At 36.8% G+C, this 23237-nt stretch overlaps 1 protein-coding gene across 3 annotated transcripts; it reads left to right on the top strand.

The window, feature by feature from the left end:
- Positions 1-13320: 13320 nt before the first annotated feature.
- Positions 13321-23146, top strand: LOC107808968 (protein SOSEKI 1-like). 3 transcript variants are annotated; one of them, XM_075257349.1, is made up of 7 exons: positions 13321-13392; positions 15921-16063; positions 16219-16288; positions 17203-17306; positions 20544-21171; positions 21789-21893; positions 22725-23146. In XM_075257349.1, exons 2-7 carry the CDS (start codon positions 15928-15930, stop codon positions 22891-22893), a joined length of 1212 nt encoding a protein of 403 aa, XP_075113450.1. In that variant the 5' UTR covers positions 13321-13392; positions 15921-15927; the 3' UTR covers positions 22894-23146. The 3 variants fall into 3 exon arrangements, with proteins under 3 accessions (XP_075113450.1, XP_075113448.1, XP_075113449.1); XM_075257347.1 differs by lacking the exon at positions 13321-13392 and adding an exon at positions 15279-15349; XM_075257348.1 differs by lacking the exon at positions 13321-13392 and adding an exon at positions 15408-15564.
- Positions 23147-23237: the final 91 nt, after the last annotated feature.

Here is a 23237-nt window from a genome sequence, read left to right as displayed (position 1 = left end):
CTCAGATTTTGATTATGTGCACCAGCCTTGCTCAGGTGGTCTCAGTTCTGGTTGCAGCAGCCCCTTCTCAGGCCGGGGAAGGTGCTTAGACTCCCACCGCCCATACACCAGAGCAGGTGATGCAGGGACTTTAGACCCCAGGGGCACTACTAGCCCAGCCGGTTGTAGCTGCTCAAGACCATGTGGTTCCTGTTATGACTTATGATGAGCAGAGGAGACTAGAGAGGTTTGGGAGGCTCCAACCTCTATCTTTCAGTGGGTGAGAGTTAGAGGATGCCCAGGGTTTCTTGGACAAGTGTCAGCGAATTCTTTGTACAACATGTATTCTGGAGACTAGTGGGTTTTGTTCACTACTTTTCAGTTTTCTGGGTCTGCCTTCAGATGGTGGGAGGCTTATGAGAGGCGCGGGCCGGTTGATGCCACTACTAGAAAATGGCAGATTTTCGACGGCCAAAACAGTCAGAATACGGTCGGAAATCACGTATTTCTGACTACTTTCTTACCGAAATTGGTCGGTCGGAAAAATGTTGGTCGGAAAACAATTTCCGAACGAATCTATCAGTGATTTCCGACCAAAGTGGTCGCAAATTTCAAAAAGGGCAGACAACGAAATAATTCACGTTTCCGACTAAAGTGGTCAAAATTTACCGGCTGAATCGGTCGTAATAATATACGTAAAATTAATAATTAAAAATTAAATTTTATTTAATTTCCAACGGAATTCGTCGAAAATTGTTGAATATTAATTTTTTTTGTTGTTGAATTTCCGACCGAATCAGTCCGAAATTAATAATTTAAAATTCAATTTTTTTTAATTTCCGATGGAATCTGTCAAAAATTTCTGAATATTAATTTATTTTTTTACATTTCCGACCGAATCAGTCGAAAATCTGAGAATTTATGGTTAAATCTGGGGAGCTGTTCGACCGTTTTTATTGGAATTCAGTCAGAATTTTGTATAAAACTGGGCAGAATTCTGCCCAATTTCGAGCTATACCACCAGTCAAACTATCACAAACAAAAAATACCAACCAAGAATACATTAACAATAATATAAACCAACGACACATTAATACAATAATACGAACCGACAATACATTAACACTATCTAAATTAGCAATACATTAACAAATTCTAAACTAACAATGCCAACGATTAACACAACTTAAACCAACAGTACCAACCTTTAAACCTAACAATTTTGAGCATAAAAATATCCAAATAGTAGACCACCTTCAAGTTTAAAAGCAATACATAAAATTGTCTCTCACAATCAAGTTTACCAATCAACCAAAACATCACAACTAAACTACTACACATCGGATTCAGTTTATTCATCCTCATTATCAGATAAATCATACCCATGTTTACGCATGAATTTCTGCATCTTAACAAATGTTCCGTATTGGGAGTCCAGTTGTTGCTTCAATTCATGAATTTTGTTTATCATATCTTCCATTTGTTCTTGATTTTGAGGAGAAGAAGAATTGGCTAAGAGTGAGTTTGGATGACCTGTAGGTCGACGTACTCCTAGCCCGTAGACTTTGCCTTTGTTTGCTCCACCTGCTGCCTCTGTCCACAATGAAGTCATATCATCAGGTGTTGGTTGAGTTGAAGGAGGCTAGGTTTGTTGCCATTCTTCCAACCTTTTATGATAATCTTCGTGAAATGAAAAACATAACTATTATGTAAACAAACTAATATTAATAAACCATAAATAATTATGTAGTTAGAATTTTACATATGTGTTTGACGCACGCGTCTCCACCTAGTATTCTCTTGTACCATCCTTCTTCTTTTTCTTATGCAACTCTTCGAAGACCTCAGCGTGACTCACATCTCGCCCTCTTTCCTTTTCCTTCATAAGAAAAAGTATGAGTTAGACTTTACAAACGTAAAATTCTATATGTAAAACTAAGAAATTTTTTATAAATAATTACCATTCTTAGTTTATGGGCCTCAAAAGCAATCGAACCTCTTGTGTGCAACGAGCCACATTATTTAGAGGCACGGTTTGCCTTTGCTTGTTCACTCTTTGCCTTTCATTCTGGGGTATTCCATTTCTTAAGAAGTTTATCCCAAACATCTTCTCTTAACCAATCCGGCATTTTACCGGAGTTCCGAGCAGCGCACATAGTATCTTTAATCCTTATACCTGCTTTCTTCTCGAAAATACTATTAATTGCATTTTGATGATAAGGATGACATGTACACCTTGTTTGCAATATAAAAAAGTAACATTATATGAAGACGATAATTATTAAATAAATACAATTAAATTTTTACCCTAAATTGATTCAACATTTGCTCTCTGATGTTGTATGGCATCTTTCTCCAAGAAGTTCACAACTCATGATAAAATGGCTTCATAGAATCTGTAACCAAATGTGTAGCTTGAAAGGATGGCAAAAACCTGCATTAAAGTTAACATATATATAGATAATGCATCGCTTTAACTGGAACTTTCTTTTTTGTATTGGCATTTGTGACTTCCTTAAAACGAGGCTGATTACAAAATTTACAGTTCTCTAGAGATGCGTCATCCTTATAGAATAACATGCAACCTTTCTCACAACAATCAATTCTCTCTGATGAAAGACCCAACTTAGAAACTATTTTTTTAGCAGTGTAGAAATCTTTTGGTAAGTCAATGTTACTCGGATTAAGTTCATTCATAAGCCCAATAATAGAATCTATGCCCGTTTGGGAAATAGAACTATCCGATTTAATACTTAGCAATTTAACCACAACAGACAACTTGGAATGTACCGAGCCTTCATACAATGGACGACTAGCTTCTAATAATTGTTCATAGAAACGCTTAGCCTCATCATTTGGTTCGGATTGGACCCCAGTAAATGTCTCAAAAGCATCCTTCATCATTTCATTGTATCGAGAATTTTCAACATTATGCTCCGCAATGGGGCTACCTTCACCACCAAAAAATTATGAAAGTTAGCATCATCTAAACTAGCATGATTCTCCCCGTGGGCAGTCCATATATAAAAATTTTCTACAAACCCTTTCTTGTAGAGATGGACTATAACTTCGTCTAATTTCAATAACTTAACACACTTACATTTCACACAAGGACACCTAATCCTTCCTCCAATAAGAAAATCATCAAGTGTTTGAGCCTTAGCAATAAATTCAGCAACCCCTTCAATAAATTCATCCCTCAACCCCGCATGATTAGGCTGATTCTTGTTATACATCCATCTACGATGCACAAATTTTATCTACACAAATAGAAATCTATAAATGAGATATTCAAAGTAATTTGATTTATTTAAACTGGTTACAAAGTTATGCACTTTCAAAGGTTCATTTTAGAAATTTATTTTATTTTTTAAATTAATATTTTTTAACACTCGAAATCTTACATTAATCCCTATTCTAAATAATATAGGTCTTTTAATATACTAATTAAATTTGAATAGCTTCTTAAATGTTCATATAATCCAAATTAATTAATGATTTCTCAAATTTACAAATTAATGTTAATGTTGAAACTGAAAAAATTAAATTTAATATCATTCTAAAAAGTGAATATAGAAATATTACTATATTATTTTATATGTTTCTTTGATTATAATTTTTGGAAAAGTTAATCTTCATCAGTCATTTTCTCCCCGAAAGCCCTCAAACCATTAAGAGTATCCCTACACATAGTATGTAGTTTCACAATCTTTATAACTACAAATGTGGGATAACAAAATGAAATAGAAGGATACAGCTACTCCAAGTGGAATCAGAGGACATGGCGAAAAGAAAGTTCTTTATGATACCATGGTTTGACTACCATCAACTAGTTATAACTAGCGGTTTAAACAGTATTATACAAACCTCCATTCTCTGTTAATTACAGCTTCACACACCTTTCTTAGATTTCTAGAAAATCAGTACAATTGTTTTGTAGTGAGGAGGTGGTTAAAGAACCTTAAGGTTAGATTAAAGTCTTAAAGTACATAAAACTAGGAAATGTACAAGAAAATTCAAGGAAATTAAAAATGCCGAAAAATTACAAGACTATCAAAGTCAAAGAATATGATGAAAAACCCGTACCAACATTCTAAGCATAACACATGGCAAATATTTCAGCAATAAAGACCAATAGAGAAAACTTGTTACACGTAAACACAAAGATCATAAAATTCCTAGAAATCAAATAACAAAACCTTTAAAGAACTTGTGAAATTTTATATCAACCTCTCAAAAAATAACAGTAAAGACTCATTGACTCATTTATATCATTCTAAAAAAGGCTCTATAGGTATATTATTTTGTTTTTGTTAATGCTAATTTTCATAATTATTACCAAACAAATTCTATTATCAATCAAACAATGAGATTTCTAATACTTAATGTGGTTCAACGAAACACTTACCTCGATGGAAAAGATGTCGGAGACATCGACTGAGGAGTTGTTGTCGCCGCTGCCGACGATGACCACGCGAGCTGCACCTGCAAAACAAAGAAAAAAATAATTAATTAAGAGGTAAAGGGAGGAGGAAGGAGAGGGAGAATGGAGGAGAAAACGAGAGAGAGGGCAAACATACGAGCTTGGGAGGGGGGAGAAAAATGAGAAGACCTTGGGGACGAGAGGGATATATGAGAGAATGAAAACTAAGCTTCTGTTTTTTGGGGAGGGGGTTGTAGGGTTTGTAAAAAAGAATTCCGACCGATTCGGTCGGAATTATTATTTTAATTTTTTTTAAAAAACTACCGACCAAATCGGTCGGAAATAAAGTCAAACCAGTCAAAATAATTTTTCCGCCAAAATTTGCGACCGATTTGGTCAGAAATGTGATCGAAAAAATTTTAAAAATATATATGAAATATTTTTTTGAAAATTCCAACGAATTCCGTCGGAGATTTCCGACAAAATATTTCAGTCGGAAATTAGCGTTTTTCTAGTAGTGTGCAGTACCACTTACATGGAAGGAGTTCTCCGATCTCTTTTTGGAGAAGTTTATACCGCAGTTTGAGCAGCTACGCCATGATGGCATGTCTGTGATGCAGCACAAGATGAGGTTTTCTAAGTTGGCTTGTCACGCAGTTTGGTTAGTTCCCACTGATAGGGAGAGGATCAGGAGGTTCAATGATGGCCTCACATATCAACTGCGGTTGCTTATGACTAGGTAGAGGGTATCTGGTGCTACTTTTGATGAGGTTGGTGATATTGCTCGGCAGATAGAGATGGTTTGTAGTCAAGACCGAGGTGAGAAGGAGGCCAAGAGGCCTCGTGGATCGGGGGATTTGAGCGGTGTTCCTTCTGGGGGGTTAGTTCTACCACAGCAGGGGATGTCCATATAGGCATACCCAGATAGATCGTCCAATTCACCGTGAAGCATTATCCGACCATGGTTCATACAGTGCACATCAGGGCCACACATCTCTTAGTGCCCTTCTAGCTCAAAGTTCATCTCATGCACCATCAGCTCAGGGTTTATTTGTACCAGGCCCTTTTGATAGTTATTCTGGTTCTCGGTGTCCGTCTTAGTACTCACCGTCATTCATAGGGAGAGGTTGTTTTGAGTGTGGAGATTTGTGTCATATCAAGAGGCATTGTCTCTGCCTCTCGGGAGGTCCAGCTCAGTAGAGGAGTCAGACTACGACTTTAGCACCAGTTACTTCACCACCCGCTCAACCAGTTTGGGGTGGAGCTCAGGCAGCTAGGGGTCGCCCTAGAGGGGGAGGCTGATCAGGTGGCGGCCAGCCCAGGTTCTATGCCTTTCCTGGCAGACCAGATGCCATTGCTTTAGACACAGTGATCACAGGTATTGTCTCAGTATGCCACAGGGATGCCTCTATATTATTTGACCCTGGTTCCACTTATTCATATGTGTCATCGTATTTTTCTAATTATCTGGATATTCCCGTGAGTCCTTAGTTTCATCTGTTCATGTATCTATGCCGGTAGGTGATATTATTGTAGGCCGTGTATATCAGTTGTGTGTAGTGACTATTGGGGGATTAGAGGCTAGAGTTGATCTTTTTCTCCTTAGTATGGTCGTTTTTGACGTGATCTTGGGTATGGATTGGTTGTCTTTGTATCTTGTTATTCTGTATTATCATGCTAAGACCACGACGTTTGCGATGCCAGGGTTGACAAGGATCGAGTGGAGAGGTTCTCTAGACTTTTCTCCCAGCAAAGTGATTTCATATTTGAAGTCCCAACGGATGGTTGGGAAGAGATGTCTGTCTTATTTGTTCTTTGTGAGGGATATTGGTGTTGATACCCCTACTATTGATTTTTTTTCAATGGTGCGAGATTTTTTGGATATGTTTCCTGTAGGCCCGTCGGGCATGCTGCCCGACAGGGATATTAACTTTGGTATTGACTTGATGCCAGGAACTCAACCCATTTCTATTTCTCCTTATCGTATGGCACCAGCTGAGTTGAAGGAATTGAAATAGCAGCTTTAGGAACTTCTTGATAAGGAGTTTATTAGGCCTAGTGTGTCGTATTGGGGTGCACCAGTTCTGTTTATAATGAAGAAGGATGGTACTATGAAGATGTGCATTGATTATAGGCAGTTGAACAAAGTTACAATCAAGCACAAGTATCCTTTACCTCGTATCGATGATCTATTTGATTAGCTTTAGGGAGCGAGGGTGTTCTCTAAGATTGATTTCAAGTTTGGTTATCAGCGGTTGAAGATTCGGGACTCAGATATTCTAAAGACAACATTTTGGACCTGTTATGGTCATTATGAGTTCCTTGTGATATCTTTTAGGCTGACCAACGCCCCAGCAACATTCATGCATCTAATGAATAGTATATTTCAGCCTTATCTCGACTCGTTTGTCATAGTATTCATTGACGATATCTTGGTATAGTCTCGTAGCCAAGAGGAGCATGCCCAGCATTTAAGGATTGTGTTGCCTAGATTGAGGGAGGAGAAGCTTTATGCCAAGCTCTCCAAATATGAGTTTTGGCTCAGTTCAGTGGCATTCTTGGGGCACGTAGTGTCCAGTGAGGGGATTAAGGTTGATCCAAAGAAGATAGAGGCAGTTCAGAGTTGGCCTAGACTATCCTCAGCTACGAAGATTCAGAGTTTTCTTGGGTTGGTTAGTTATTATCATTGCTTTGTGGAGCATTTCTCGTCTATTGCATTGCCTTGACCAAATTTTCCCAAAAAGATGCTCCTTTCAGGTGGTCAGATGAGTACGAGGAGAGCTTTCAGAAGCTTAAGACTGCCTTGACCACAGCTCTAGTTCTAGTTTTTCTTTCAGCTTCAACCTCTTATACAACATATTACGATGCTTCTTGGGTTGGTATTGGGTGTGTTTTAATGAAGAAGGATAGAGTTATTGCTTATGCTTCACGTTAGTTAAAGCCCCATAAGAAGAACTACCCTATTCATGATTTGGAGTTGGCTTCCATTGTTCATGCATTGAAGATTTGGAGGCACTATCTCTATGGTGTGTCTTGTGAGGTATTTACAGATTATTGGAGTCTCCAGCACTTGTTCAAATAGAAGGATCTAAATTTGAGGCAGCGGAGATGGTTGGAGCTGCTAAAGGACTATGATATCACTATTTTGTATCATCCGGGAAAGACCAATATGGTGGGCGATGCCTTGAGTAGAATGGCAATGAGTATGGGTAGCCTTGCATGTATTCATGCTGGTGAGAGACCACTTGCAGTTGATGTTCATGCCTTGGCCAACCAATTCGTGAGATTAGATGTTTCGGAGCCCAGTCGGGTTCTAGCTTGTGTGGTTTCTCGGTCTTCCTTATTTGATCGCATCAGAGAGCGCCAGTATGATGACTTGCATTCATTATCCTCAAGGACAAGGTTCAGCACAGTGATGCCAGTGATGTTACTATTGGGGATGGTGGGGTGTTGAGGATGCAGGGTCGAATATGTGTGCCCAATGTAGATAGATTACGTGAGTTGATTCTTGAGAAGGCCCATAGTTTGTGGTATTTCATTTATCTGGGTACCGCGAAGATGTACCAGGACTTGAGGCAGCATTATTGGTGGAGGAGAATGAAGAAAGATATAGTGGGGTTTGTAGCTTGGTGCCTTAATTGTCAGCAAGTAAAGTATGAGCATCAGAGACCAGGCGGATTGCTTCAGAGGCTAGAGATTCCAAAGTGGAAGTGGGAGTGGATCACCATGGATTTTGTAGTTGGGCTTCCACGGACTTCGAGGATGTTTGATGCTATTTGGGTGATTATAGATCGACTGACCAAGTCGGCACATTTCATTCTAGCTAGGACTACTTATTCTTCAAAGAGGTTGGCCAAGATTTACATCTACAAGATTATTCCCCTTCATGGTGTGCCAGTGTCCATCATTTCAGATCGGGGCACGTAGTTTACATCGTAGTATTGGAGAGTGGTGCAGCGAAAGTTGGGCACCTAGGTTGAGTTGTGTACAGTATTTCACCCTCAGATGGACGAACAATCCGAGCGTACTATTCAGATATTGAAGGATATGCTATGTGCGTGTATCAATAATTTTGGGGGTTCATGGGATCAGTTTCTGCCACTCGTAGAGTTTTCTTACAACCATAGCTATGTCGAGCATTTAGATGGCTCTGTATGAGGCTTTGTATGGGAGGCAGTGTCGATCTCCGGTAGGTTGGTTAGAGCCGGGTGAGGCTAGGCTATTGGGTACTGACTTGGTTCAGGATGCTTTGGACAAGGTAAAATTGATTCAGGATCAACTTTGCACGGCGCAGTCTAGACAGAAGAATTATGCCAATAGGAGGGTTCGTGATGTTTAATTCATGGTTGGGGAGAAGGTCTTGCTCAAGGTTTTGCCCATGAAAGGTGTTATGAGGTTCGGGAAGAAGGGCAAGTTGAGCCATCGGTATATTAGGCCATTTGAGGTATTTTAGAGGATTGGAGAAGTGGCTTACAAACTTGCCTTGCCACCTAGTATTTCATGTTTCTATGCTCTGGAAGTATGTCGGTGATCCGTCTCATGATTTTGGATTTCAGTATGGTTCAGTTAGATGGTTATTTGACTTACGGTGTGGAGCCGGTGGCCATTTTGGATCGGCAGGTTCAAAAGTTGAGGTCAAAGTATATACTTTCAGTGAAGGTGCAGTGGAGAGGTCAGCTAATTGAGGAGGCTACTTAGGAGACCGATCGGGAGATGCGGAGCATATATCCACACCTATTTGACACTCTAGGTATGTTTCTAGACCCATTCGAGGATGAACGTTTGTTTAAAAGGGGGAGGATATAACAACTTGGCCAGTCGTTTTGAGATTTGTAGCCTCGTTCCCCCATTTACTGCTCATTTTGTGCTTTACACTTGTTATATGACTTGTCGGGTTAGTCGGTTCGGGTCCAGAGGGATTTCAAAATGAATTGAGACACCTAGTCTCAGGTTGGAAGCTTAAGTTGAAAAGGTTGAGCGGAAGTTGACTTATGTATAAACAACTCTGGATGGAGTTTTGACAGTTCCGTTAGCTCTATTGGATGATTTTGGACTTAGGAGCGTGTCCGGATTGTGATTTGGAGGTCTATAATTGAATTAGGCTTGAAATGGCGAAAGTTGAAAATTTGGAAAGTTTGACCGAGAGTGGGATTTTATATCGGGGTCAGATTGGGATTCCAAGAGTTGGATTAGGTTTGTGGTGTTATTTGTGACTTGTGTGCAAAATTTGGGGTCAATCGAACTTGATTTGATAGGTTTCGGCTTCATTTGTAAAAATTGGAAGTTCAAAGTTCATTAGCCTTGAATCTATGTGTGATTCGTGTTTTTTATGTTGTTTGAGGTGATTTGAGGGCTCGCCTAAGTTTGTATGATATTTTGGGACTTGATGGTATGCTTGGTTGAGGGCCTGGGGGCCTCGGATGAGTTTCCGATGGTTAACGGATCAATTTTGGACTTGGCATTTCATTTGAAGACTACTGGTTTCCTCCTATGCATCGCATGGGAAGGTCCACGATCGCGTAGGCTTGTTTGGGGCAGTGGTATTTTGCTCTATGCATTAGCGAATGAAGGTCCACGTTCGCGTGGGTGTGGCTAGGATGTGAGTCGCGAACGCATGGGCAATGCCATGTTCGCGAAGAGATGATGAGGGCAGTTGGGCGTCACGCGTTTGTGTTTTGTGATCGCGTGAGGTGAGATATGAACGCATAGTTTGGAGGAGGAAAAGGTATGCATTCACGGGAAGGTCACTGCGTTCGCGAAGAGTAAGTTTGAGGGTCCGGCTGGTTTGTGCTATACGAACGCGGGAGGATGGCTGCGTTCGCGATGAAGGTTTAACTGGGCAAATTTAAATGTTCAAAACGAGAGTTGGAGTTCATGACACAAAAATTGATTTGGGAGCTCGGTGGAAGGTGATTTTTGGAGAGATTTTCGCGTGGGTGTTTGGGGTAAGTGATTCCTACCTAGTTTTGATTAATTTCCATGATTTTGCCTTTGATTTCATCATTAAATTTGTGATTTGGGGTGAAAAATTAAGAAAACCTAAGAGAAGTTCTTAGGCTAGATTTTGAGGTTTTGATTGGGATTTTGGTATGGTTTTGAGTAATTTTGATATGGTGAACTCGTGGTTCAATGGGTGTTTGAATTTTGTGACTTTTACCCGATTTTGATACGTGAGCCCGGGGACCGACTTTTTGACTTTTGATTTAAAGCTTCGTATTTTCTTATGGAACTGATTCCTTTGGCTCGTGTTGATTGCATCGAATTGTTTGTGGATAGAGTCGAGGCATTCAGAGGCCGTTTCGCGAGGCAAAGGTGTGTTGGAGTAGAGATTTACTCGGATTGAGGTAAGTAACACTTCTAAACTTGGCCTTGAGGGTTCGAAACCCTGAATTATGTATTATATAATAAGTGTTGAGGTGATGCACATGCCAAGTGACGGGCGTGCGAGCATGAGAGTTGTGACTTGGTCGATTCCATGGAACTGTATAGTGGGTTTAGCTTGTTGATATCCGTGTTTTCATCATGCGATAAAATAATTGAGCTATCAATCATGCTAGAGATCATGCTTAGGCTATGTGCTGGTACTGTTGGGACCCATAGTGGTCGTTTCTTGCTGTTGACATATTAATTTTATTTAAATTCCGTACTCAGTCATATTCATTCATTACATATCATATCTCAATCTCTGTTGCTATTTATTAATACATCATACATCATTTTTGAGCTAGTTTCATGACATTGTGAGCCCGTGAGAGAGAGAGAGAGATTGGAGAGATTGATGACTGAGTGAGGTCGAGGACCTGATTATGAGTGACATTTATGGGATCGGGTTGCACGCCGTAGTAGGTTTTACTGATTTATGCCCAGATCTGGCTTATGATAGCACTTGGGCAGAAGGAGCCTCTCCGGAGTCTACACACACTCCCAGTGAGTGCAGTTGATTTATATTGAGGGATAGATCTTCCCTGGACATGGATCATGTCCGAAGCATTTATACCTGGGGATACATCTTCCCCATGGGCTGGATTGGCCCTACTCAGTACTGAGTGACTGACTGTCAGTTGATGTATATATTTTCGGGATGGATCTTCCGGGGGTCGGATTGGCCATATACAATATTGATTGATTGAGCATTTCAAGAGTGTGAGCACGCGAGGCTTTCAGCATGGTGCATCACATACAACATATGCATTGGCATGTAGAAGTATAGAAGTTATATTCTTCATATCATTCAGAATTGATCTACCTTACTGGTATTGAGTTTAATTGTTGAACTTGAAAGCATGTCTACGTTTTCTGTACTGTTAATTCTATAATGAACTGTATCGGTTGAGTTTGTCACTACTTTCAGTCCAAAGGTTAGATTTGTTACTTATTGAGTTGGTTATACTCACGCTACACCCTGCACCTCGTGTGTAGATCCACGTGCTTCCGATCACGACGGTTGCTGAGTTGAGGAATCCGGATTTCGGAGATTATCGAGGTAGCTGCTTGGCATTCGCAGAGCTTAACTCTCCCTCCCTATCTTCATTTACGTTTCATTCATTATTCTCTAGACGTTGTATTAGACTATATCCCTGTATAGATGATCATGCACTCGGTGACACCTCGATTTGGGAGAGAATTTGTATTGAGTTACAAATTTTATTCTACTTTTATAGGTTTTCCTTAAATATTAACTGCTTCCGTATTTTTCAAAGCTTTTATTGTATTGAAATGGTTGAGTAGTTGGCTTGCCTAGTTCTATGATTGGCGCTATCACGACGGTTTGGTTTTGGGTCGTGTCAAGGCCTCAAACCATTAAGAGAGCCATATACCTTATAAGTATACTCTTATTCTTTTCAGCTACCAATGTGGGACTTTGTTCGCATACCTAACTATCTCCCCCCGAACTAAGTTCCACGTGGTCCACTACCATAATCCATGGGTCTCTACCTCAAACCAGTTCCACGTGGCCTATTACCACGATCCACGGGTCAATTTTCGAGATTCACTGTGTGCCAACATCATTGTTAGAGTATTTATGGGCAATCGAAGTCCACAACTAGCTTCTTTATGTGTGTGTATCTCCAAACCGAGTCTCGCACCATCACTCTGCCATCGACATACTCTTTCCGTTGAACCTGGGATCTGATAATTCTTGTTGGGCTAAAATGGCCCAATGATACTCTTAACCTGGTATGATATTGTCCGCTTTGAGTTAAGTCCACACGATTTTTCCCTAAAAAGCATCACACCATTAAGAGATCCCTATCTCTTTAGGCCCATTTTATCTCTAATTTGAATTGAAACAACAATTTTTTTTTGGCTGTACTAACAGCATGTAATAATTGAGATTGGAATATATCATAGAAACACAACCCTACCAAAAGCATAAAATACCCATTTTCAAAACAAAACTATTTCTCATAAAAATGAAGGGGGGGAGGCAATAATGTATAACTATATGAAATGCTTACCTTCCCTCCATCGAGACCCTAGCTAGCCTAATCCCATCAATTTGTTGTTAAGTTGTTATCATATGAGTAATTATTTATCTGAATCGTAACTACCAAACCAAACCTTAACATTAAAATCCAATTAAAAAAGAGATAATGAAGGTAGATGACATGGCTTGATATCATAATCATAATCCCTATATTCAAAACCTACATAATCTCTACAATACGACATCGTTTTCGTAGCGAAAGTAGAAGGCCCAATGAACAACCCCTATTTCTCAGCTGTAACGGCACGCAGACTTCTAGTTTTCGTTATAATTAATGTATTTTCTTTTACTAATTAAGCTTTAGATTAAGTTTCAACATCAAGTGAGTCCCCATAGTTACCGAAAACAATGACACTTTAATTTTTATAAGTTATAAGGTATGATAATTTACATCCCAACAGCTACTAATTGGTGCCTATAAAAAAATGAAACATCATATATCCTCAAGTTCAATTCATGCTCAGAAGCTCTTGTTTTCTGGAACTACAATTGAAAGAGAAATGTAAGAATAAGCTGTTACACTCATGGTTTTTATTTTTTCAGATATTAACTTATTTATTATTTTCATTATGCTTCTTATCACCCTTTTTGCTCAAGGTTAACTTTGTTCCTTCTGCTATCTCTTTTGATTTTCCGAGGGTTGGGGACTTGGGGGTGGAGGAAGAGGGGCGGAGCTAGAATATAATATACGAGTAGACGAACCTAGTGGCTCTATGTAAATTCCATATTTGTACTAAAAAGTTTATTAAATATATAAAAATATTTAACTGCGAGCTCATAAATGAAAAATCAAAACCCATAAACTTTAGATCTTAGTTGCCCTCGGGGACATTTCTGGTTTGTGTTTTTGCTTTTGACGGATTTTTTGGAAGGGAATGAAGTATATTCTTGTTTTTGGCTTGTCGTATAAGAAATGCCGTTTATAATTTAAGACCATTGCCACATGTACAAAAAACTAATTTTGGGATATGAGTTCTCCGGCTTTATAAGGAAATTTACGTATTATGAATTTCCAATGTGCCATAATAAAGATTAGCTCTTTAGTCTTTGTTTTTGGTTTATTGTCAAACCTTGAAAGCGTAAAATAAGTATATAACTATTTCCCTATTTATTCGGAGGAAATGGGAAATACGTACACGAAAAAGAAGTCGCAAAAAAGCCTTCTCTCCAATGTTAGTTCTTGCATAAAAATGAAAAACTCTATCTTTAAATAGAAATAAAATTGGATGGTTTGCATTTAGGAAGTTAATGGAAGAAGACTTGGCTTTTGTGGATAACCACATTATGAAAAAGTCAACACTCAATTTTCTTATTAGAGAAAATTTCTGTTTTGATTGGTTGTTCACTGAACTTCTCTCTCATTAATTATTTCTTCTTGATTTAAGATTATAACAAATTTAACAAACCATTAGAAACCTATAGAAAAACAATGGCCACGAACAATTCATTTTATTATTTAATGAGTTAGAAGATAATGTAAAAAGAAAGATGTAGCTAGAAATATAAGGAAATGTTGTTACACATCATTAAGAAAAAAGTCAATTAGGTTACCCAACTCTTGCTATTTTACGTAACAAGCGAGAGTGTTTTAGTCTCAATCGTTTAGCTTATTTAGATTTCTTTTGTTTTTTTTTCTATTTTATTTAATATAAAAGGAAGCATTTTTTTTTAACTTTTCCCATACTTGTGTAGAAACCTTACAAATGGCTGGTAATGGCTTTATGATTTATTAATTATGATTTCTAGTTTGTTCTATGTACGTTCCTTTTCTATTATTTCTTTTCTTGGTTTCTACTTAAAAAGATAGGTGTAGTTGAAGAGAATTAGTTGGTCATTTTAATTAAATAACCAGAATCTTCATTTTAATTTTCAAACCACAAAAAAGCAAAAAGAGAATATTAGATCCCCATAGTCCTAAATACGAGGCTGAAAATAAAACCATAGGAAACCCCAAATTCCTTAGGATTTTCCATTGACAACACGAAGCTAATACATATCCTTTTCCGCTATTATTATTAATTACAAAATCCTGAAGGATAAAAAGCTATACAAGGAATTTCTTACAGAAAGGCTATATAAGGAAAGGTCTTAGCTAAAATGAAATAGTGTCACATAATAGAAAATAAATAAATATTATTTTGACCATGTTCTTACTTCTATTTTAAATCATCTCATTTAGATATTGTCCTATATAAGATTTACACAAAAAGTTTAAATAGAAAAGAAAATAATTTATACACAAATCCTATCATAGGCATAGGAAATCTTAAAAAAGAAAGTTCTTTTTGGCGTGGATAATATGGAATTAAATATTGAACCAAAAAAAGTTTGTTAACCAAAAATACACTAGTAGTCATGATATATATCATTGCAAAATTATGGATAAAAGAAAGTTTCTCTAGGTAGAACAAAAAGATGGTCAAAAGCTGCAACACCCTCACCCCTCAACACACCCTCAAGTACGTGTATATATGAGTTTATATATGTATTTCATTTGTATAAGTTGAGCATATCGCGGGAAATCAGATAAAAACTTTCTTGGAATACCTAATTTTTCTACTTCTATATGGTTTAGAAGCTCTAGATCTATTTTTTTATTTTTATTGATCATAGCATCAAAAACACACCACTCTTTCTCTTTCTTTCTTCAAATCAAAAGAAACAAAACATTAAGGTAATCTCCAAATCCAATGATCATTTTGATTAGTGTGTAAGAATTTTCATCATTTCAATGACTTTCCATCTTCAAATACTATAAATATATAAATTAAACTACGAAGCCTGCACTGCAACATGTTTAATTATTATATTAGTTAAAGTTCTTGGTTAAGCACGATAAAATTCGTTATTCGCTTTTTTGTTTTTCTTTCTTTTGTTTGAGCAGGCCGGCATAGAGACAGAGATTTGTCTCATATTCTTGATACTTTAATTATTTATTAATTTCTTGAATTTCTTAATATTATTATAATAGCATGCCTAGAAAGAAGAACTTTTGTTTTGTTTAACTTTGGTTGTACGTAAAATTAGCAGAAGATTAATGGAAGCACAAACTCAAGGAGGTGCAGAAGTTAGAAGACTTCACATCATATATTTTCTCAGTAGAAAAGGTCGTATTGAACATCCTCATCTTATCAGAGTTCATCATTTTTCTAGAAATGGCATTCGTCTCCGAGGTTTGTTCTATAATTAATTATATATAAATTATTTTTCCCTTTTTGTTTTTCACTCGAGATGAAAATTTTACTCCTCGAATACTAATTAAAATGATTTGACATATATAAGCTTTGATTAATGGGGTTTAATTTCTTCAATGATTGGATAATTATAGATGTTAAGAGATGGTTGGGAGAATTGCGAGGAAAAGACATGCCTGAATCTTTTGCTTGGTCATACAAGAGGTTAGTGGCAAGTTTTATAATATAATCTCATGAAAAATTGATTGCTCGTTGAGTTGTTAGCTTAAAACTTAGTGTTCTTCTGTCAAAATAAAAATACATGAACACCCGTGGTTTTTCTTTTTCATTTTGTTTCATACTTAAAAGTCATTAGTTTTAAGGTGTTTTAATTTACTCGGAATTCATTTTTATATTAAGTCCACTAGTCCAGTACATATTATTCGTCGTTTTTCCAAATTGAGTTTGATAAAAAAATATGGGAGTATGGCATTTTAGAAAATTACAACCGTTAATTTATTTCTTTTTCAAGTTCATTCTTACTGCTCCACTTAGTAGAATGTTAATTGAGTGAGACATTTAAGAGTAAGATAAATGGTAGTAGTATAGATAAATACTTTTATAAATAGGCCGAAAAATTACATTGTAAATATAAGGAAAAATTTATTTTGTGCTTTTATATTATATTTTGAACTTCTTGCCATAACGTAAAATTATAGCACAGTGATCGTCAAGGGGATTCAAAACCTCCTTGAAGTTGTTAGTTCAATTTCCCGTTGGTCATATTCCTTTTTAATTTTTTAACATTTTTTATTTTGAACCCCTTAGCAGATATTCCATCTCCACCACTGCGGAGGTAGTACCTTGTTAAAAGAATTCAGCTAGTGTTGAGTGTATTATTGTGTGGTATAGTTGTATATTTGTATCTTGCGTAGAAAAATCAAAATTGAAGCACAATGCTCATTTACAAGTAATTAAAATTTAATGTTATGATTCTTATGCGATTGAGAATCAAAATCAGCATCTCTAGATCAATCTAACAAAATATTGTGCATATGTCGTGGAGAGATATGTATGATTCGGAAGTTATGATATTTCCTAAAAATAGAAAAAATGAGGAAGTCAAAAATGTGATGCAGGAAATACAAGACAGGATATGTATGGCAAGACTTGTTGGATGAAGATCTCATTACTCCTATCTCCGACAATGAATATGTCCTTAAAGGATCCGAAGTTTCTAAAGGCAAGTACACCCCCTCCTCCTCCCCCTCCCTCCTAATTTTTTAGGCTAAATATTGAGATACATATCAATTGTATATAGGGTAAGCTAAGGGGCCTAAGTGTACAGCTTTTGAAAGCTTTGTCCAAATGTGGAAAGGCTGTTATAGGTGGCTTGAAGTGGGTGTTTATATAAGAGCCCACACGTGTATTTCTTCTTCTTCTTCTTAGATCGATAAAATAGTATTTTCTTCTTCATCTCATTTTCTCTCCAGATTCATCACAAATTCACTTGCATGTTACATTACTGTGTAGATTCGATTAGTTTTAACATGGTATCAAAGCGGTTATCGTAATCTGTCGAGATTCAAGCAAAATATAGTAAATCGTAGCTCCGACGAAGCTGATTTTCAGATAACAATGGCGGAAAATGAAGTTGCATCCTTAGATCACAATCATCTGTTGTTTTTACAACCCTCAGATACTCCAGGACTTGTCCTAATACCGCTCAAACTCACAGGACCAGATAACTATACCCTATAGAGTAGAGCAATGAAATTGGTACTCCGGGAAAAAGGCAAGCTAGGGTTTGTGGACGAAACTTGTGTAAAAAGTAGATACAAAGGAGAATTGGCTGAACAATGGGAAAAATATAGTGCAATCGTGTTATCTTCGATTGGGAGCACTGTGTCAAGCGAATTGATGCCAAGCATTGTTTATGCCTCAAATGCAAGAAAAGTGTGGAATGATTTCCAAGAGAGATTTGATCGATCAGATTTGATGAGTATCTATCACCTCTGGACAGCCATCGCAACCCTAAGACAAAGTACTGACTCTGTCACTAGCTATTTTTCAAAAATAAAGGACTTGTGGGATGAATTGGATGTGTTAGTACCACTGTCTTTATGTGACTGTGAAGAAGCTCGACCTTCAATAGAACACCTAAGATCTCAACGTTTGCTGCAGTTCCTTATGGGACTAAATAAAAGTTATAGCAACATAAGGAGTAATGTGTTGGCTAAGAGGCCTGTTGTGACTGTTAATGAGGCCTATGTCATAGTAACTCAAGAGGAAAGTCAGAGGTCTTTAGGTGTCATTGATACTCATAGAAAACCACTCACTATTCTAGTAGGGAGAGGACATGACTTTTTACAGGGAGACCTATATGAGGAAGTCTATATGGATTTGTCACATGGTTTCCAGAAACAAGGGGAGAACAAGGTGTGCAAGCTGTTGAAATCTCTATATGGCCTCAAACAGGCCTCAAGGCAATGGAACATTAAACTTACTGATGCTTTATTGGAAGCTGGATACTCTCAAAGTGCTCATGATCACTCTCTATTCACCAAGAAGACAGGTTCTGACATTGTTATAATCCTAGTATATGTGGATGATTTGCTTATAACTAGCAGCAATGCAGAGTTGATAGAGGAGGTTAAACAGACTTTACATAGCTCTTTCAAGGTGAAGGACTTAGGAGAACTTCGTTATTTCCTTAGAATAGAAGTTCTGAGATCAAAGGAAGGGATACTGCTCACACAAAGAAAGTATTCTTTGCAATTGATCTCAGAAGCTGGCCTTGCAGCAGTCAAACCAATCTCTACTCCCATTGAACTTAATCAGAAATTGACTACAATTGACTATGACAAGCATGTAGGTGTCAAAGGGTATGAGGAACTGGCAGACATTGGAAGCTATCAAAGACTTATTGGGAAGCTACTCTACTTAACCATCACTAGACCAGACCTCAGCTTTGCAGTTCAAGTGCTTAGCCAATTCATGCAACACCTCAAACAATCCCATTGGAATGCAGCATTACGTGTAGTCAGATATGTGAAATCAGCTCCTAGGCTTGGAATTTTGTTAAGTGCTGGTCCTATCGAAAACATATCAGCTTATTGTAATTCTAACTGGGCCTCCTGCCCAAATACCAGAAGATCAATCATAGGATACATCATCAAATTGGGGAATTCACTGCTTTCCTAGAAGTCCAAGAAGCAGCAGACTGTGAGTCGAAGTTCTGCAGAGGCTGAATACAGAAGTCTAGCAGCAGCAGCAGCAGAAATTACTTGGTTTCTGGGACTATTAAAGGAACTTCAGGTTCATGTTCATCAACCAGTTCCCCTGCATTGTGACAGTAAGGCAGCCTTACAAATAGCATCCAATCTCATCTTTCATGAGAGGACCAAACACATAGAAATAGATTGTCATTTTGTTCGAGAAAAAATCAAAGCTGAACAATTAGCACCACGATATATCTCTACTAGTTTACAGCAGGCTAACCTATTGACCAAGGGTCTAGGATTAGCACAACATCACTTCCTCTTGTCCAAGCTTGGTGTGCTTGATGTGTTTCACTCACCAGCTTGAAGGGGAGTATTGAGATACATATCAATTGTATATAGGATAAGTTAAGGGGCCTAAGTGTACAGCTTTAGAAAGCTTTGTCCTAATGTGGAAAGGCTGTTATAGGCGGTTAGAAGTGGGTGTTTATATAAGAGCCCACACGTGTATTTCTTCTTCTTCTTCTTCTTAGATCGATAAAACAGTGTTTTCTTCTTCATCTCATTTCCTCTCCACATTCATCACAAATTCACTTGCATGTTGCATTACTGTGTAGATTCGATTAGTTTTATCACTAAATACAAAACTGACTAGTTTACTGAAACTAATTGCATTTTCTAGTTGAAAAGTATATAAAATATATATATATATATATATAGTTTCAGCAAACTAGAAAATAATATATATTTTGTACGCTATTATTTTTGGGAGCGGATAAAAGTATTACATTCCCTCCCCCCCCCCCCCCCGCACACTCCCAATTTTCCCATTCTTCATTGCTAAATAACCAACCATTTTTCCTTTTCCCACTTGTAATTAGTCATTTTCTAATGTTTTCAAAGGGTACAAATATGCAGAATGTATAAGTCCTAATCGAATTAAAATTTGTAATGGGAGCATGATACATGTAATTAAGCACATAGTACAATAACTCCTGTATCTCTTCTCATTAAATGAATTGCTTAGCATATATTTAGTTCATTTTAGTTTTGGAAAAGGCATTCAAAATCAGTAGTAGTTTACGTGTTTTACTTATTACAATCACTTCCAAAAATGCAAATCCATTGATTTATTGAATAGTTGTCGACCAATCAATCAGTCTTAAAGTCAAATCTCAAAATTCCCTTTCACAAAATTCCCTTCCATTCAAGAAAGTATAAGCTGAATTTCTCTTTATAAATGTTTTAAAATTTTGCAGATGTTTCATGTGGTGAAAAAGGAGTACTAGCAACCATGCAAAAGGATCAAACCAATCAAGAAGATCATATTCAAGATCCATTCATGGATTCATCAAAGAAAACCCCATCAGAGATTGAAGAAGAATCTCAAAATATTGCTTCTGAAACTTCCACACTCACCACAGATTCACCAAAACTCCAAGAAGAAGAAGAAAAAGATTCAGAAAACAAAACGAAACCAGAAAAAGTTAACAACTTTGAGAACAATTCTTCTTCTTTTTCTTCCTCTTCTTCTTCATTTGGCTCAAAGAAAACCAAGAAGAAAACAGAAGATCATGTTAAAGAAAATGGAGAAAAGATTACTACTACTCCTAGTTCAGAAAAGCCATCAAAAAATCCAAGTTTTGATAAGAGTAGAAGCTATTCAAATGGAGCTTCAAGTATTTTCAGGAATTTGATCACTTGCGGAGCTGTGGATACTAATGATTCTGGAATTATTCCAATCCGAAAAAATAGGCCTTCATTTAGTAGTTCTGGTGAAAAAGCAGTGAGCTTTTCATCTGAGATTTGTAAAGCTGAGAAAGTTGGAGGATCTCAAAGGATTTTTGGCACTGCTTGGAATCAACAGCATCAACATACTAATGGAAGGTAATCTTTTGCATTTACATTTTCACTTATGTATCAACTTCCTTTTTAATTTCTTATGGTAATTAGTGATTGGTTTAATTAAGTGCAATTAAAAATGTTTTCCCGTCACTTGATCATCAGAATGTTTATATAAAAAGAGTATAATCACAAAATACGACTCTCATCGAAATGTATAATACATAGTTGAAATCGTGAGCAGTGACAGAACTAAAAGTTTTATTAAAGGGTATTAAAATATGAAAAAGTAAACACATGAAAAAAATAAGATTTTTCAACATCTATTATATATACTTAAAAAATATTTTCTTTTTACCTATATAAATAATGCAATTTTTCGACGAATGGATGTCAATTGGCACACTTTAGTATAAGGCGATTGTACGTGAACAATAATGATATTATCCTTGTCATTGATGTCATATTTCTTCGCATACATTATATTTTTCTTTCCGAACATTGATGTAGTCGGTTGGCAGTTTCTGTATTTAAATGAATAGATTATATTTTTAGGTTGAGAGCATAATAACATATGGGTGTACTTTTTATAAAAATCAATGTTTTGTCAAATGATGGAGTACTTTAACATTAATTAATTGTGGTTTAAAATTTGATTGCAGGAAAAGTTGTGATGGGGTATACAGTTCGTCAAAGAACAAAAATGAATTTGGTAGTCGTAGATCAGTTTCTGCTAATTACAAGCCAGTCAATGGACCCAACTGCTCGTAAGTTCCTTGGCAACAACTATACATAACAAAATATCCTTATTACATTATCGAAAATCATAGTCAAAATTTTGAAGTTTGAGTGCCTTTAAAATTAGACGTACATAGGGAATTGAAGAGTACGACATTTTTCGTGTAGTTTTCCTTTTACCTCTTGTCTTTTCTGTTCTATGTCGTGAATCTACAAAGGCACAATTCTTGCACAAATACACAAAGTTCCATAACACATTCTACTTATTGCTATACACAAAGTAATATTTTTGAGTTTAAGCGTTTACATAGGTTTTTTCTTTTTGTGTATGCGATAGCTTGAGCGCACTTTTATTATTCCTCCTAATATTTGTTATGTCCCACTTACACATATAGAGCAACTTTGCCGACCAAGTCTTAAATAGAAGAGAAAATCACATACTAGCTTTTTCTGAGTTGCGTGTTTAGTTCTTGCAAAGAAAAATTGTAATTCTTATGATATTGCCTGTCTAGGATTGGAGTGATCTTGCAGACTTCTTCCATCTAAGTATTATTCCTTAAATAAAAAACTTAATGGGGCAAGTGCACCTATAGCCGTTCTAAGGGATGTTATTTAGAGATTAGTCAGTTCTTATTTTGTCCAGGATTTTTAAACTAAAAATAACAATTCCAAACATTTTTGTCCTAATTTTTAAATAGCAACCTTTTAGAATAGCTACCTTTTAGTTTTACTTTTGACCTTTTCAGTCCACTTGGACAAAAAATAATCCTTTGGATGTGATTTTTTTTTTTTCTGTGTAGAAAAAAAAAAGACAAAAGGAGAATATGTCAGCAGTATTAATTTTATTACTGTGGTTGCAGGCAATGTGGAAAGCCATTCAAGCCAGAGAAACTTCATACCCACATGAAATCCTGCAAAGGCATGAAAGCTCTGGCAAAGGGTGCTAATTCTGTTACTTCTGCTACTGAGAAGACTTCCAAAGATGCATCAAAAGTGGATTCTGTTTCTGGAACCTATTTGACTCATTAAGTGCCAGCTTTCATTTTTTTAAATTATCTTTTTCAACTTCTTTTTGAATTAGATTAAGTTTTTTATTAAAACTTTGACAAGCCTTCTATGTAAATTTTTTAGCAAGAAGGTCCACAGGCAAAATTCCATGCAATTCAAGAATGTAGAAGTCACGTCTCCTTTACTTGCTTTCAGTAGTTATATTTCTGGTTTTCAACCTTAATCTCAAGTTCTAAACTATACTCATTGCTGAAGCTCAAACTACTACATACAAACCAAATTAATCGAGCCGATGGATAAGGGATACCGGATGGTTAAACAGAAGAAAAAAGAGCTCAAACTTCCCAAATGACAAATGAATTTTG

The sequence above is a fragment of the Nicotiana tabacum genome, chromosome 7 (genome assembly GCF_000715075.1).
Source record: "Nicotiana tabacum cultivar K326 chromosome 7, ASM71507v2, whole genome shotgun sequence".
Lineage (NCBI taxonomy): Eukaryota > Viridiplantae > Streptophyta > Magnoliopsida > Solanales > Solanaceae > Nicotiana > Nicotiana tabacum.
The sequence above is the reverse complement of the archived record's forward strand: the minus strand, read 5'-3'. Positions and strand labels throughout refer to the sequence as shown.